General features: G+C 36.6%; 1 protein-coding gene across 3 annotated transcripts in view; it reads left to right on the top strand.

Annotated features, from left to right (window-relative positions):
* MYO1B (myosin IB) overlaps window positions 1–13,227 on the top strand; it is a 109,124-nt gene extending 95,897 nt beyond the window's left edge. For all 3 annotated transcript variants that reach the window (XM_071561608.1, XM_071561607.1, XM_071561606.1), the window contains 7 exons: window positions 2,226–2,300; window positions 2,690–2,824; window positions 3,699–3,805; window positions 6,606–6,738; window positions 8,262–8,414; window positions 9,281–9,408; window positions 11,982–13,227. In XM_071561608.1, the coding sequence (XP_071417709.1) occupies window positions 2,226–2,300; window positions 2,690–2,824; window positions 3,699–3,805; window positions 6,606–6,738; window positions 8,262–8,414; window positions 9,281–9,408; window positions 11,982–12,105 (855 nt within the window). In that variant the 3' untranslated portion in view covers window positions 12,106–13,227. The remainder of the gene's footprint in view (window positions 1–2,225; window positions 2,301–2,689; window positions 2,825–3,698; window positions 3,806–6,605; window positions 6,739–8,261; window positions 8,415–9,280; window positions 9,409–11,981) is intronic.
* Window positions 13,228–16,720: the final 3,493 nt, after the last annotated feature.

The following is a 16,720-nucleotide window of genomic DNA, read 5'->3' as shown; positions in this document are numbered from 1 at the left end:
TGAGAAGTTTTGAGTCTGTGCCCAAATGATTTACATAACACAGTTTTACAGATGCAGTCCTAAAGAGCTGCAGAAACTTGAATCAGTTTTGTTTGGCTGAGCGTGCCTTCTTCTAACAGGGATATTGTAGACTACAGAGGTATAAAAGGAACAACTTATCTAATAGTGCACAGTAAAGTTCAGTTCCCATATTCTCATACTTATCCTAACAATTATGAAATGAGGAAGATAGTTAGGAAACAGAATTATATATAATACACATTAATTCGTATTAAAAAAAAGGGGCATTACAATACATATATGGAAACCAGAGCTGGAAAAAAGAAGCCATTTTAAGAAGTCATTCTGCAGATCAGAATCACACTTTGGGTACTGCTGCCAGAGTGGGTCTGTTTTTATGACTTTAAAACAAGAATATGGCCCTCCTGAGAACTCAGAGGCCATTTTATATCCAACAGTGACATTTAAATGAAAACTGATAAATGCAAAACATTTCAGGAACATTAGAGAAGGAATATGTTTCTGCTGGTCTGTGGTGTGGTTTTCAGTGTATTTATTAAATAGTGTAAGCGGCATTTTCAATTTTCCTCTCACCTGAAATACGCAGATTTTTCTGAATACCACCATAGGCTGTCATTCCAATACATCACTGTTACCACAGGTAATTTGATGGCAAAGTACTTTCACCCATCACATAGGAAATTGAAGACTTAATGTTGATACAAACAATCGAGATTCAACATTAATTATTGAGGGGTTTGTTGTTTTGGTTTTTTAATTGTATGATAAGTATATTTTAATAGCATTTGTGGTACTTTCCAGGTTTAGGCTTTTCTGAAGCAGCTTGCATTTCTTAGTGCTTGCTTTGCAGCTTCCCTGCAGCACCAGTAGGATGTGTGGGTTAGACACTTTGTTCCAAATTAATTTGCACACCTTGCAGCTCACAAAGAATAATATACGGCATTAAAAAGAGACTGAGAACATGGTGAGAATTGGAATGATTGTGGTTGAAGTGGCTTTGAGTCTATTAATTTCCATCTCTGAATAAGTGATAAAGTATGTACACTAATTAATGAGAACTAAACCTGGCAGAAAATAAGTGAATTAGAACTCTAATAATTTTTCTTATAAAGAAAGGAGGAAAAAATTCTGTGCTGAATTTGCACAGAATGATGACAGCTGAATGCTGCTCGTTTTGTTGATGCATCTTCATGTCTAATTAAGCAAAACCCATTTATCTGTGTGGTGTTTTTAATCACAAAATGATGACAGATTCTTGCTTTCCAAATACTGACTTATCTTAAAATGCATGGCAGTCATCATGGGGTGGAAGAGGTGCCAGGGTAATCCAAACGAGATTTTTTTTCTGTAAGTTGATGTGGGGTTTTATTCTATGGGTTTCCCTTTATTCTCTGCTTACAGAGAATCCAGCAACACATGGTGAGTTAGCTAAAACCACCAAATTTTGCTGTGGGGTGAATTATGCAAAGCCACAATGTTTTCCCTGGGTTTTGCCCAAAACTCGTAACAGGTGTGTTGCAGGCTGTGCCAAAGTTGGAAAGGAAAAAGCTGGGGGATGTTTCAGTAGACTTGATGTGAGCCTGAGCCTCACATAAAACTGCAGACCAGTGGGGCTCTTTGATTGCCTTTTCTGAATTTCAGTCTGTGCTAATATGCACTGATAGAAACACAAAGGGCAAAACAAGTACTCTGAAGCCTGTGTTTGCAAGCATGTATTAAAGATGTGTATCACTTGCAAAAGTGACTCTCAGTGATCACTTTTTTGATATTTTTTTAAATAAGTTCACCAGTTAACTCTGTAATTAGTATCAAATCAGTGTCACTTCAGACATAAAAAAATTGTATCACTGATGGTCCCTCACTTTTTCCAGTCCAACTTTATGCAAAAGCCTATTGAAAATAGCTTAATACTGTGAATTCAAAAATATTTTAATTGCTTCCCTTTTTGGAGGGAGGGATTTCAAATTCCCTGTTAAATTTGCACATGACTGAACTCAGATCAGCCAATATGTCTTTCAGACCTCTTGGCCCATGGTTTGTTTCATACATTTTAAGTATACCCAGGTAATGTTCCTATTTCAGGGAACCCTTTGCATGTATGTATGCTTGTCTTAGTATTTTCTACCATAGACCTTTATAAAAGAGTATCTGTGCAAACAAATTCATTCTTTGTATTCACTTTGAGGGTTTGTTTAAATTTCCAGGTCCGTAGAGAGTACAGGAAATTCTTCAGAGCCAATGCTGGAAGAAAAATATATGAATTTACCCTTCAGAGACTTGTATGTATATATCCATACAAAGCACATGTGCATTTTCTGTCTTTTTTATTTTCTGGCAAATGTAACATCTGTGTTATGGCCTTGATAGTCTTTGTAAGAAAATGTCCAAGCTAAACATACGGAAAACTGACAAGTTAATATTCTGGTATTGTAAAGAAAGGGTAGTGATAGTATTTAAAGGTGTAGGAATGGTACTAAGTATTTGCCACAGTATCTAAATCTGCATTTCTCCATATACTTGGCTTTTAAAGCCCATATTCCAGTTTATGAGAGCTAAGAATTGCAGTTTGATAACTGTGCTTTTTAATCACAGAGCATTTGCTTTTCCGTGTGTATTTCAATAACTTTGATATTTGAACATTAATAAAACATCTTCAATTTTATCATAGATGCAAAAATACTTCCTGGAAATGAAGAAAAAGATGCCTTCTTTATCACCAATAGATAAAAATTGGCCAGCAAGGCCATACCTTTTCTTGGATTCGACTCACAAGGAACTAAAGAGGATTTTCCATTTGTGGAGGGTAGGCCACATTCTGGTCCAGTCTGTGCAGAACTTCATGTGATTTTCAACAGCTCATAAAGGGCATATTTTAGGATGTATTTTCTTCTATTCCAGCCAGGATAATTTCATTTGTTTGGAAGAAATATGGTTTCTGATCATTGTCTTTGGCCTACAAGCATTATAAGTATGCTGTCTGCTCCTTTTGGGGTCTGGGGAGAGAGGTTTGCTTCCTGCCATTAGCTTTTACATTAACATGTGCATTGCCTGTTTATTAATAGCTTGTAATACTTGTGTTCATGGCCAGGACTGGGACTAGCTCTTAGACCAACATTGGAAGTACTGGGTGGAATTTTTGACTTCCTAGCTGTGGTTAGCTGAAATTTGTTTTGGATCTTTGGATGGAGAGAATGGCGAGAATCTGCACAAGTGCTGATGGGACATTTTACTGATCTTGTAGGGTACATTTTCTGTGAATTGTCAAGAAACAGGGTTTTTTTCTGAGCCTGCAAAATTCATCTTCTCAGCTGTGTTTTTTTTTTTTGTTTTTCTCTGTCTATGTAAACTTCCAGAACTGTGGAACTGTATCTGTGTTTCTGTGAACTTTTTAACAGTCTTCCAGTGACTTCTATCTGCTAGAGTAAGCTCATGTTCAAGTGCAGGCTGCTTACATGAGATGTTTTATATATTGTTTTCAGTGTAATTAAAAAGTATGTAGGATGGGTGAGGAGCAAAACACCTCTACTGTTTGTTACAGTGGCATGTAGGATGGAGTTGAGTCACTTCAGAAGCATACAAAGAATGTGCATCTTGAGCAATGAGCAAACATTAGTCTGTGGTTCTGTGTGATTGGGAAAGATAATTTTATGGTTTGTTTAATATATCCTGTTTTGTAGTGTAAAAAGTACAGAGATCAGTTCACAGATCAGCAGAAGCTTATATATGAAGAAAAACTGGAAGCAAGTGAACTTTTCAAGGACAAGAAGGCTTTATATCCAGCCAGGTAATGACTGATTCTGCTGCTTTTAGTGTACAATTAATTCAATATCCCTATGTAGATTTAGGAAACTAAGCAAGATCTTGCTTTTTATCTTAAACAGGAAAGTGAATTTTCTTTGTTTGACAATGTCCCTCCATCATTTTACTTTACAATCCTGAAAATTGACCTCAGTTTCCTTCTTATTTAGATGTTGTTGCAGCCCACTAATCCTGTGGTACCAAGCCCTTCTGTCCAGAATCCATGACAGTTTGTTGTTCTAACCTCCCATGACCTGTTCACATTGTAAAAGTTTGAAGAGCTTGTAGAAGGGAACAACTCCCACCCTTTCCCCTAGTTTCCATCACACTGTTTCCTGCAACCATTGAAGGCAGAGTGAGCTGAAAGGCTGTGACTGTGTCAGTCACTCCAGGGAGCTCTTCTCTGTTCCAACTTAATACATTCATCATAATGCTCTAAGGTGAAGACTAGGTAATGTAAAATTTAGATACATTGGTATATATCTTTTTGAAAGGGTATTTTAGGAAAAAAGGTGCTAGTTCCGTTTTAGATTTTTTTTAGAATAATGCGAAATCTCTGCAAATATGTTTTTTCGTTTCTCAGATTACTGAGTTCTTAACTGACAGCTTTCTCTCATTGCTATCTACAGAGCTAGCATTACTTGGGAATGTGCAGTAGTATCTGATTTTATTTAAGAAATACACTTCTTTTTGTACACACTGGCAAAAAAGACCTGATGTCCTTGAAATAAGCTGACCTACATTTCTAAGGGAATATGAGCTTAGAAATTGTGTTTTTCTTGAAAACAAAGGTCTTGTCCATCTCAGGAGCGTTCTCTCTAAGAAGCCATAGTTTGAACTGAGTAGGAACAAGGCACTGTTAAGTGAGAAGCAAGGTTCAGCAGAGGAACAGCAAGCTGGTGAGAGCAGTTCCATGCATGGACAAGCTCTGCTTGGCTGGTTGTGTTTTACTGGGTTTTGTTTGTGTTATTTTTTTATTGAGCCATTTCCCATTTTCCTGCAATTGGCTCAGTATATGTTTCTCTTTTCCTTTCGATAGATCACTTACTTAATGACTGTATAGGTCAGATTATGGTTTGTTCCTTATTTGCTTTGGGATGTCTATGCTCCTGGGAAAAGAGAAAGATGGTTCATTTTGACTTTTCTAAGAGCAAGAAGGTTTTTCTTGCTTTTAGTCAGTATGCATCTGATTAGTGTAGAGCTCCTTGGGAAGGAAGGAATTCTATTTATATCCCAGCTTTGGTACTTTTTACATGAAGACTGAACAATGAGATATTATAAAGAAAAAAATAATATATATACAACTTATTTTCATCCAAGGCATTCTTAGGTGGCAAATTTGATAGTGTAATTGTTGTATTACTTGTTTTACCTTGTAAGTTGTCATCATTTGGTTAGGGACAAAGTCCACAGGTAGTCTATTGTTTTGGTCACTATGGTTTCATAATGGTAATTGTTAAAATCAAAACCCCAAAGCTCCAACATGGTAGAAAGTTGGAATGCCTTCCTCGCCCTGCACTCATTTACAAACACTTCCTTCTCTTTTTGTCTGGTATTCTGAGCTGATTAGCTCCTTTTGTTGTTTTGTTGGGGTTTTTTTTGGTTGGTTAGTTTGTTTTATTTTAATTGGCCTAATAATAGAGGAAATTACTGTGTAAAGTTTCTGATTAGTTACTATGATAATGATTCATAGGATGTCACTAATTTTCTATCTCTAATATAACTCCTTAAGAACAGAGAGGGACTTCGTGTGAGTGCTAGAATTCCAGTACCCTTCCTTTTCTCTCCCATCCATCTCCCTGCCTGCCAGAGATGTGATTGCAAAGGCAGTGCTGTTCCACATAATATATTAACTTCTCTTGGGCTCTAGTCTTGGCAAAGCTTTGCATTAGTGCTTTGACTGTAATTTAATCAAAGTGATTAGTTAAATTGACTTGCAAACAAAGCAAGCAGTGACTGTATTCACCATTTCTTAACCATTAGTGAAGACCTTTAACACGCTGAGGTGGATAAAGATGGGGGGATTTGCAGGCGCAGCAGGTGTTGAAAAAGAGCTGCTACATGTTTTACAACCAACAGCAGATCTTGAAGGCAAGTTCATGTCTGTCACTCTGAAGTCCTGCCTGTCAGTATTAATACTGTGTCAGTCCTACTGAGGTTTTATTTTCCATTTTCACAGAGACTGTTATTGGGAGATTTAAAATCACAATTGATTGCATATGCAAGGATGTATTTGTGTCTGATATCCATAGCAACTTGGCCCATTTAATTGGAAAATGTTTCCAGAGCAACGAAAAACCCATCCTATTCTGTCTTTGGTGATAACTTATCCTTTATTCATCATCACTGGGCTGTTAATGTATGTAAGATTCTGTGTCTAATACACATACCATTTCTTACCTCTCGTCCTTTCTCCTTTCCCCTGGGATAACGTGCTGGGAGTTATATCCACAGTGCTTTGTAGCAATTCCCACATTATTTCCTGCTGACACACTACGCCTGCGTGGCACAGATTAATGCTGACACCAGAGTGAACAGGTAGAAAAGTAGACATTGCGAGTAGAGGTTTCTGGTTTGTTAAGAGTATTCTCTCACTAAAAATGAAGTGGTAAGTGACTTGCCCTGGAAAAAGGGTGTGTTAAAGTCGAAGGAAGTTTCTGGCATTATAGTATCACTGAAAATACTTGATATTTGGTGCATTTCCTGGCTCTGTGAAGCCTGTGATGTTGTCAGGAGGTCTGAGGGTCGTGTTTAACTCATGTTTCCTTTGTCCTTCTGCTGGGCAGTGTTGGACAGCCATTCCAAGGGGCTTACCTGGAGATCAGCGAGAACCCCAAGTACAAAAAACTTAAAGATGCTGTGGATGAAAAGATCATTATTGCAGAAGTGGTGAATAAGATCAATAGAGCCAATGGGAAGGTAATAAAATGGAATTACTTTATCCAGAGGGGTAGATAATTTTTGCTTTAAATACATTGAGAGGGAGACTGTTTCTATCGTGTAGTAGTCTGAGAAATTTCTTTTAAAATGCCTATTTTTAAGGGCAAGACTGGAAATGTTGGATTTATGTAAATTAGTGATTTTAAAGACCTGTTTCAAATTTACATAAAGATGACTAGAATCTTGTTTGGGTTTGTAGATTTCAATGATTTTTTTTCAAGCAAAAATGGTATCTCATCAACTGACAACAGACTCTATTGTATCACAACTAGATGTAGATCTATTTGCCAGTTGAAGTAAATAAACATTTAGAGAATATTGTTCTCGTTCAAGTATTTAGAAAACTTAACCTTTCAAGGTCCATGCTGTCATTCAAGATCCTGATTCTCACATTAGATTATCTTTTAAAATTATGAGTGACAAATTCTGCTAGCTTTGCCTGTCTTCTGATTGAAAGCAAAAGTTCTTGGGAATGAAAAGTTTCTTGTATCATTTGAATAAAGTTGTTAAACATGGTGGGTACTTTTTTATTCTGCCAACGGAACTCATTTTGCATTTAAATTATACTTATTAAAAGAGGAAATATTATTCTACCTTAGTAAATTTAATTGCTTTTACCATCTCTGTCTAAATATTTGAAGGAGTAGATCTCAAGTTCGCAGATGTAGATGTCATTTATGCATTTCTAGGAGTGAAATTAGTTTGCCTGTTGTTGATGCCAAGTTAATTTTCCGGTTTTGAAGAAACTAATTAAACTAAGACAATATCTTTCCTGTGCTTGCATAGGCTACAGCTCTCATGATTTAAAAAAAAAAATTAATGAGCTATGGTTCTATGGACTTAAGACAACTACTTCTTAATTATAATCAAGGTTTTATTATTTAAAATTTTACAGGAGAAAAAGCTGCATGTGGATTAAGTTCTCATTTCTCTCTGTTACTATGTTCTATGACAAATTTAAGAACATGTTTCATGCTTTAAAAATACTTGTCATTTGAAAATATGAATGCGTATCCTCCTAAAGAGTAATTCCAATAGATAAAGGGAGGAGACATAACCCTGAAAATACTGGTGTGATTTGTCTTGCTCTGCAACCTAATTTGGGTGAATAATGGTCAATATTGAGGCTTAGTCCACACAGGAAAAGTGTGTTGGTTTTCCTGTAGATTGACAGATCATAAGAAATAAGGTTATCCTGATTTGCATAGTTTCAGAGTTTCACTTTTTGAATTTCATAACTGTAAGTTAGTAATTAAAGGAACTGTTTATACCTAAGCATATGTGTGAAAATGAGCTAAGCTTCTCAATCTGTAATTAGACACATAAATAAATTTGACCTGATTTTAACTGATCTGCAGCTTTTACTGAACATCAAATGTTCATGTTTGTTATGTGGGCCAAGCTTTTTAACTCTCTGAACTCCATGGTGTCTTAGTAGGTGCTCAGTGAAGACCAGTTCTCTCTTTCTGTAGATAATGATTTGCATTTTTGTGTTTTCACAGGCTACATCCAGGATTTTCTTATTAACCAAAAACAACGTTCTTCTTGCGGATCAAAAATCTGGGACTATCAAGTCAGAGGTCCCACTGGGAGATGTTACCAAGGTGTCCATGAGCTCCCAAAATGATGGCTTCTTTGCAGTACACCTCAAGGAGGTTGGTTACAACTTCATAACACAATAGTATGACTTTACATGCAGTGATGGAAACCCCATTTGTGAATTATCTTGTAGCCTAGTGGTTAGCCTGTAGGCTTAGAAGTTTAATAAACTTTGTCATATCCTCAAAATATGGTTTGGTTTAAAACTGCTGAAACCAAATGAGAACAGTTATTACATTATGAGTGATCTTTAATTCATGAAAATCAGACTTCATATTTCACTGTAGCCTCTTCAGGATCAGGGTTTTCCATTTGTAATACATTTCAGATACTTTTGTGGTGGTGTTTTCCATACATATACTGGCAGAATATTTCTCTTCTTTATGGGATGCCAAAAAAATCTACGTTAAGGCACAGTTAGGTTGGTTACTCACTTCTAAAGAACTTAGTTCAGTGCTATATGTGCTTCACTGCACTGTCGGCATTGCTCTGCTAAAATCATTAAGTTGGCATTTATATTTTAGCTTAAATGGATTTGAAGACTGTTGTTATATACAGTGTCTTTTCATGCTTGCTGCCTTCATTCTCATACTGTTGTTGGTCAGTTTTTCTGTTCTTTTCTGCAAATATTGGAAACTATCTGTGGTGTACCCAGGAGAGGGATACAGAAACACTACAGTTTTGTAGGACAAATGAAGGTGACCCTCCTATAGGGTCAACTTAGCTGGTTTGTAGATTATTTGAGAGTGAATTGCATTTTGATTCTACACACTGCACTGTATTCCCTGTTTAACTTATAAGACAAAAGATTGTTGTTTCATTGAACTGCGAAGAGAAGACTCCTTGTAAAACCTCTTGCTTGACTAGCATTTAATCATGTTCAAAGTTCTGGTAGTCCTAAATACTTTCCTTCCTGTTTCAGGGTTCAGAAGCAGCTAGTAAAGGAGATTTCCTGCTCAGCAGTGATCACCTTATTGAAATGGCCACTAAACTTTACCGCACTACTCTCAGCCAAACCAAACAGAAGCTCAACATTGAGATATCTGATGAGTATGTTTCTTCTTTGCTTAAAAGTGGATTTGCTTCAATGCAACATGCTAAAAAGTCAAGAGTCTAATGTTAGAATAACAAAATACTGTTGTGTAGCTAATACTTCTTTTTCTCTTGACAGAATACTTGTAAAGAAGGATCAAATTTTCAATGTGTATTCATTTCTAGTATTTATTTTGTCTCTTATTTCCTTGAAAGTCATTAGAGAAAATGTGCTTTTCTTAAAGTTTCAAATATGGCTATGAAGCAGAATTGCTGCTGTAGAAATAATTGAGATACTACATTTGAGAGAACTATTTTGTGTGAGAGTGAAAAGTTCACAGATTCCTATGAGATATTTATAGATTAGAGTGGACATTAGGTGCCAAGTTCTCCTGAAAACAACCAAAACAGAATGCAAAGCTCCTCCCCAACGCAGTGATGGTACTAGTAATATAGGTCTATAAAGCTCTACCCTTTTTTTTGTGAAGGTGAAAAGCATATTCTTAAAATTCCTGCTGCTGTTTCAACCACCTATTGTTGTTTCGGGCTTTTTGGTTGTTAAAAAGCTTTATTTGATAAAAATGTTTGCATCTCAAGTTAGTATTTCTTTCTGCACATTGTACAGTTTTGTATTTGGCCTTAAGTAAGGACTGCACTTGCAGTGTTTATAGCCATAGAGTAAAAGTGTTTGTTTGTGTGTGAACTCCAAAAGCTTGCTGAGTAAGAGTCCTTCACTTAGTTCACCATTGTTCTGCACTTCATTTGTTCTGTGAAGGGGCCTCTCTCTTCAGTAGTGTTTGTTTGGTGGGTTTATTAATTTTGAATAAAGAAGAAAATGTGTAACCCTTTAACAATAGTGAAGTAAAATTCCTGTAGGCAAAACCTGAACCTTTTATCTGGCTGCACTGCACTGCTTGTATTTTAGAGTGAATACAGTTGGTATCTGTTCAGACTTGAGGATCTATTTAAAGGCTAATTTTGCCCTTTCCTTGAAAAGAACATCTGCCATTTTCCTTTGTTCTATATTACCAGATGTCATTTAGTTTGCTCGAGAGTGTGTGTTTTTCAGTCTCTTTGAAAGAGTATGGCTATGCCCAGTAAGTTTCTAGTTTAATGACAGCTTCAAGGAATAAACTACTAAAACAAAGTTTAAGCATGCATTATGCTAGTCTGAACTGTCTGCCTGCCTGCCTGCCTTAGGTCTGGAAAGCAGCCTGCTTTCTGGTAGTCTCGCTTTTTAGAATGTGTTTTTGTTTTTTGTCTTCCAGATTAAAAACATTCAAGTGTGTATTTCTTGTATTGAGTATATCCAGACCAAAGAATTTTAAGATGTTCATGGTCCCATCTCTGTTGATGGTGAAGCAAAACTGTCTTCTCCATGCTAGAGTTTAGATACAAGCACAACTAGGGATTGAGAAGAAAATGTGGCCTCATTTTGACTATACTACTTTTTGGGAAGGGACCTGACATAAGTAAATATGCTGTTGGTGAAGGGGTATATTTAGTAAGACACCATTTGTATGCATGACATTGGAATGGTGGGTCTGGGAAAACACAGCACTGGTGATGCTGCGAGACCTGCTCATGTTTTCCGGGTGCCTGCATGGCTGGGAGCGCTGAGCAAGTCCTGCGTGTCTTGGCTGTGCCGCAGGAAAGCGGGACCAGGGCAGCTCGGCGCAGCAGAGGCCACTTCCTCCCCCGAGCTCTGCCGTCAGCTTGATTTGTGGTTTCCGGCTGCAGAGCAAATTCTTTGAAGTTTTTGGCCTCTGCTGGAGGACTTTTTAAAGATGCTAAAAAGGAAAATCGGCTGTATTACAAAGGACTTCTTAGGTCAGCAACCACTGCATGTGAGCCACAAGGCAGCACTGCCCTGATACTGCTTTTAATCTCACTACTCCGATTAGTGAGAGGTTTGAGTCTCCACAGAAGCCTGTTAGGAGTCAGGTTTTTTTCAAAGCAGTTCTCCACAGTCGCTGAAACTTCTCTTCCAGTAAAAAGTGAAGAGTCAAATCCAGATTAATTTACCCTGAACTGCAGAAAATGTCTAAATTTGGAGATTGCTGGGAAGGAAGTGAATTCTCCCAGTTGCCGAGCAGGAGGCTATAAAGGCTAACTTAAGGATTAGACATATGAGAGCTGCTAAAATACCAGATGTACTAAATTAAGCATAAACCAGAAGAATAGTGCCCTTGATGTTGCTATAGAAGTATTTAGCTTCCTTCCATGAAAACAGAGAGGTTCCTTTGGCTGACTGTGAAGCAGTTGGAAATAGTCTTTGCTGCATTTCTCATATATTAGAAATTCTGTTTTAAACTGCCTTTTTTTCTGAAGGAGTAGCAAACCAACTGTTGTAAAAGGTTCACAGTTACAGGTAAAAGGGAATAATTATGAGATACTACCTGAGGGAGATTGAAGCCATACCATAACACCTATGCCTTTTTTTTATTTCCCAACTCTTTATTAATAATACAGAGCTGAAAATTACATCTTTCAGAGTAATGCTTAAAACCAACAGGAAAAGATTTCTGCTCTTCTTGTGGTTTTGTTTCTTTTCCCACCTTTAACCAACTTCGTGTTATTCCCTCTCCCAGGTTTCTGGTCCAATTCAAACAAGACAAAGTGTGTGTCAAGTTCATACAAGGCAGCCAGAAAAACGGCAACATCCCAACTTGCAAGCGAAAAAACAATCGGCTTCTTGAAGTGGCTGTCCCTTAACTGCGGCTGGTGACTCTCCCTTTCATGGACTTGTTTCTTTGTAATAGTGCAATTTTAGTTGTTTGGTTTTGCTATTTTCATCCCTTTCTGGAGCTGTTGATGGCTAATAGCTTTAGAAACCCTTGGCAAAACATTTGATCAATCGACTTTAAAATTTTCTTATTCATGCCAGAGTTTTAATCCTCAAAATGCAGATTTTTATCTGGTGAGGCATTTTTACCAGCTGGCACATATGTCATACGTGAATCATTCTCTTTGTTTAGCGGTCATATTTTAGTGCAGCATATCATAAATCCACATATCAATGATAAATTACTCATATTCCTTAGTCTAGAAATCTGCTTAACAGGAACTGTACATGGCCTTGATGGCCATTTGTGCCCCAGTGTCTTTTTATACTGACCTATTCAGGTGTTCTGATGGGCTCCTCGCTTCCCACTGCTGTGGAGACCAGCAGAACAGAGGCTGGCACAACTCCTGTAGTTCACACTAGACCTGTGTAACTCAACCTTCTCATCAATACAGCACAGAAACATCTAATTCTGCAAAATAGAAGGAATATATGATTAAACAAACAGCTATATGCATAATTTTATAGTAAAAAAATGCAGAAATTTCAAAACAGCATTTTTAATTAGGTCAGATGTTTTTAACAACTTTATGAAGTAGAAATCAGCAAAATTAAAGAAGCTTTTTTTCCTTCACAAAAGCTATACAGTTCAAGGCATATTTTCTGTTTTGCTTTTTTTCTTTTAAATTATCAGTTAAGATTAGAGCCTGAAAAATGCAGTAGTATTCATAACGCAAGTAAATACTAGTTATTTAAACAGTTATCAAGTGAAAGGTTTGAGCCTTTCTTTTAAATATTGGCATGTACAATGTGCAATAAAACATACGTGACATTTTGTGAAAATTATTTATAATACACTTTTGTGTGGAAGAGAGAGGATTGGTGCAGACTGCATGGACAGTGTAGGGGTTAAAATAGATCTGTGTTGTTTATTTGCAGTTTTTAGAGTGTACACTACAGTTGTCAATTTGGGAAGAATACTAAAAGAAAATCCTTAATTTGAGGGTCTGTATATAAATTGGTATTATGGTAATAAAACTGTTCTAATTCTGTGCTGTTTGGTACTCCTGTGTTATAACCATATTTTTGTACTCCAAACTATTTTATATAACTTGTGTGCCTGATGTAAATGCGTGCACAGAAAACACAATCAAGAGCCGCATTATCAACCTTCAGTGTAACTGATTGCACTTAATCTTTTATAAGCCAGAAGCATTAGTTGAAATCCTGAAGAGGAGAGATGCTTTTCTAGATAGAAGTAACTATTCAAGTGAAGGGTTTGTTGGATGTGACTGTTTGATTTGTTGATGCAAGGACAGTGGAGGAAGCACATTGTATTTTTGCAGTCTGATACAGGACAGGTTAAGACCCTGGCTATCTGATGTGCAGTGCTGGAAGTCCAAGCATAAATAAAAGAAAGATAAAGAAAAATTCAGAGTCTCATTACTCTCCTGGTGGTGAAGTGATGTAGCACTTATGACTGGGAAGGCTCCTCTGGGTAGTTCAATGTTAATGTTTGCTCTCCGTGTTAAAACAGCGTTTATTGCAGTAGATGTTCAAGTGCCAATGGTTATCAGTCTCAAAAATACAGCTGATTTGGGTGATACCACATTCTGCTTTGGGATTAAACAGTTTTGCTATGATTTGGATACAAAATAATTGTTTTAACTGTGTTGCTTTAATGTTGCTGTTAAAAGTCCAAGCATGTGACCTTGAATGGTTGGAGTAATGAAAAGATACATTTCCCAAACTCTGAGAAAAAGTTGCTTCTTCCTTAAAATTGTTTTTCAAACTCTTCTTCTAATAATTGAGTCCAGTTAATAGTTTAACAATATTTAAATAATTGTACATGTATTGTAATTACAGATGCTTACGAAGGAAATTTCAGAATCAATTTGTGATGCAAAATTGATACTTGAAAGGAACTATTCCATTGCCTTAAAAAGACAGCACATAATAACATGATATTTAAAACTCCTAAATCCTGTATTAGAATTTCTGCTTGGGAAAGATTGGAGGGTTTGTAAAACTGTTCACTATCTTGAAAACCTTACAGTAAGAACCACAAGGATCAAATTTTGAAAATTATTACAAAAGTAAGGAAAACAAACATTTAAAATCTGATGTAATTCTGTAGTTGCTTACAGGTAGGAAATGTGAGAATTTAGATTAAGAACATCTGGATATTTGGCCTATGAAATTAGGATATTATAGGATGATGTTAGGGTATTTGACTGATCCCAGCCAGACCCACTACACTTCCCTTATATTTTTTTTGATCTTTGCAGCTAATCCTGATAGCCATATCTGCAAAAGACTGGACAAGGGACAAATTCCTTGCTTTGGTTTCTCTTGTTTCCTTTCTTTTTCTGGACCTCTACAATTTTTACCTTGAATATTAGGTAGTACTTTGTTGACAATTACCTTTTGACTCTTAATATTTCTCAATGTATAGAGCAAGTTTTGCTGATCATGCATTGTTAGATATGCTTGGAGATATCCATGGAATCTTGATGTTTAGATTTGAGTATCTAGGATGTTGGAAATGAAAATGCAAGGTCACCTTAGCTTGGGTTTTTTTCCTTTTCCTCTGTTTTCTTTTATAACCATTTATCAAATGGACTTGTAAAGAGAAGACTATTCCTCCTATGGTGCTAACCTTACTTTTGCTTCCTTTTACTTTGTAAACACTAATCTTTCATCTCAAAGCTGGGCAAGGATCATTTAAAAAATGAGATTTGTTGCATGATGCTGTCTAGAATCAAATCAAATAAAATTCTATTACTTAGAGCTATGTTTTCTCTATATCTGTATCTTTCTTACTGCAGAAAGAGCAGTTGACTGGGTTTTAGGTTAAATATACACAACACTGGTGTGTGACTTGGAGAGAGAAGAAATTTTTATTTCATTTGTGATTTCTTTAGAGGCAGCATGTCATCCTCAGTGATTCACACTAACCTTTTTCAGTCCAATTCTTTAGTGTAAGTCCTTTCCTCAACATAGTTTTCACTAAAAATTCTACAGTCAACTTTCCTAACATTAGGGTGTGGACTGATTCCCTAAGAACAGTATTGTAGTCAGTTGAATCTGATTTTTAAAAATGGCTTTATGCCCTAAACCTATTATATTTCACATGTTTTGTTTTGTGATTTATTTCTCTCCTTTTTTTATCCTTAAAAATTCTATCCTGATTTATGTTTGTTTTTGTTTGTCTTACAAATTATGGAAAAAAGAAACTAAAATGTTAAATCAGGAAAAGCATCTTTGGTTTTAATCCAGGTTTTGTTTTCTTTGCCAAAATGAGAGCATTTTCTTTACAGTTCAGGGGGGAAATTGAAGACTTAATTCAAAATTTTTATAAAAAATGAGAAAAGTTTCCCTGGTCTGCATAAATTTCAGTTAGTTCATAAGCTTTTGGGTCCTTAATCTTGAAGAACAACTTTTCCACATTCTATACAAAATGGTTGTGGTTATTTTTAAAAGATTGCACTATAGTGTGATGGTGATGGGCAGGAGGAGGATGCATATGTCTATACTGCTTTGGACACTAAACTTCCCAACAAAAAACCTGCTTCAAAGACAGAACTGGAGGGGACACCGGGAATGCTGTCAACTTGTAACAATGCAGAGCAACATGAATTTGAAGGAATCTCTAGCACTAACAAATGAGTTCTCATTCTCCTCCTGTCTAGCTTCCATCCTTATTGTAGTATTTTGTAGCTTACATAGACTGTGACTGGGAGGCACAAGTGTTAGTCAATGTTTGTAAAACCTCTCAAAGTGAACACAGTTCTCTGGATACTGCTTTTTAATCAAGGGTTTTAAACTAATTTCTTGACATGTAACTGTCCCACGATTTTCTAGTTTAAATATAACCAAAGGTTGTTGACATGTAGCAGATCTTGCAGCCATTCAGCACAGTATTTGCTGTCTGTCTGCAGTTGTGTGATCTGTTCAGTATTTTCAGGAGACTTAGTTGGGGCAGTGGCATCTTCCCTCAAAGAGAACACCATTCACGTGTCAGTCTGTTATGCTGAGACTTTCTATGTTATGACTCACTGGAGAGTTTCCTCCTGGAGATGAAGGTAAAGGGAGGTTTAGTGTATGGAAAATTTCATTGCTTCTGCTGGAACATCATAGGTCCCAACAGTCATTGCTTTAGGCACAGACTGTACAGACACGACATGGAACTGCCACGTTCTGTCTCGCAGGATAACCCTGCCCAGGGTACTCGCTCAGCAGCACCAGATCTCTCACTTCTTCCATGCTTCTAAGCAGAGTGTAGAGAGGACAGAGGATTGGTGGTGAATTTACAGTTACTATTAGTGATTGTTGTAGAAATCTGTCTTTGCATAGGTTGGGGTGGATTTGCATTGGACAATCTCAAAAAATTAACTGGAATGCAAAGAGGAAGAACATGTTCCTAGGGATTTGTTGGGTTTAAGGAAACCTTGCTATTTTGTGTGTGGCAGTGTTTGTCTACAGTAAACGAGTGCTATTTAAAGAAATGGGATTCTGATATCAACTTAATCTTTTTATCAGCTA

Source organism: Pithys albifrons, chromosome 8, assembly GCF_047495875.1.
Source record: "Pithys albifrons albifrons isolate INPA30051 chromosome 8, PitAlb_v1, whole genome shotgun sequence".
Taxonomy (NCBI): Eukaryota; Metazoa; Chordata; class Aves; order Passeriformes; family Thamnophilidae; genus Pithys; species Pithys albifrons.
This window is presented reverse-complemented; position numbering and strand designations above follow the sequence as displayed.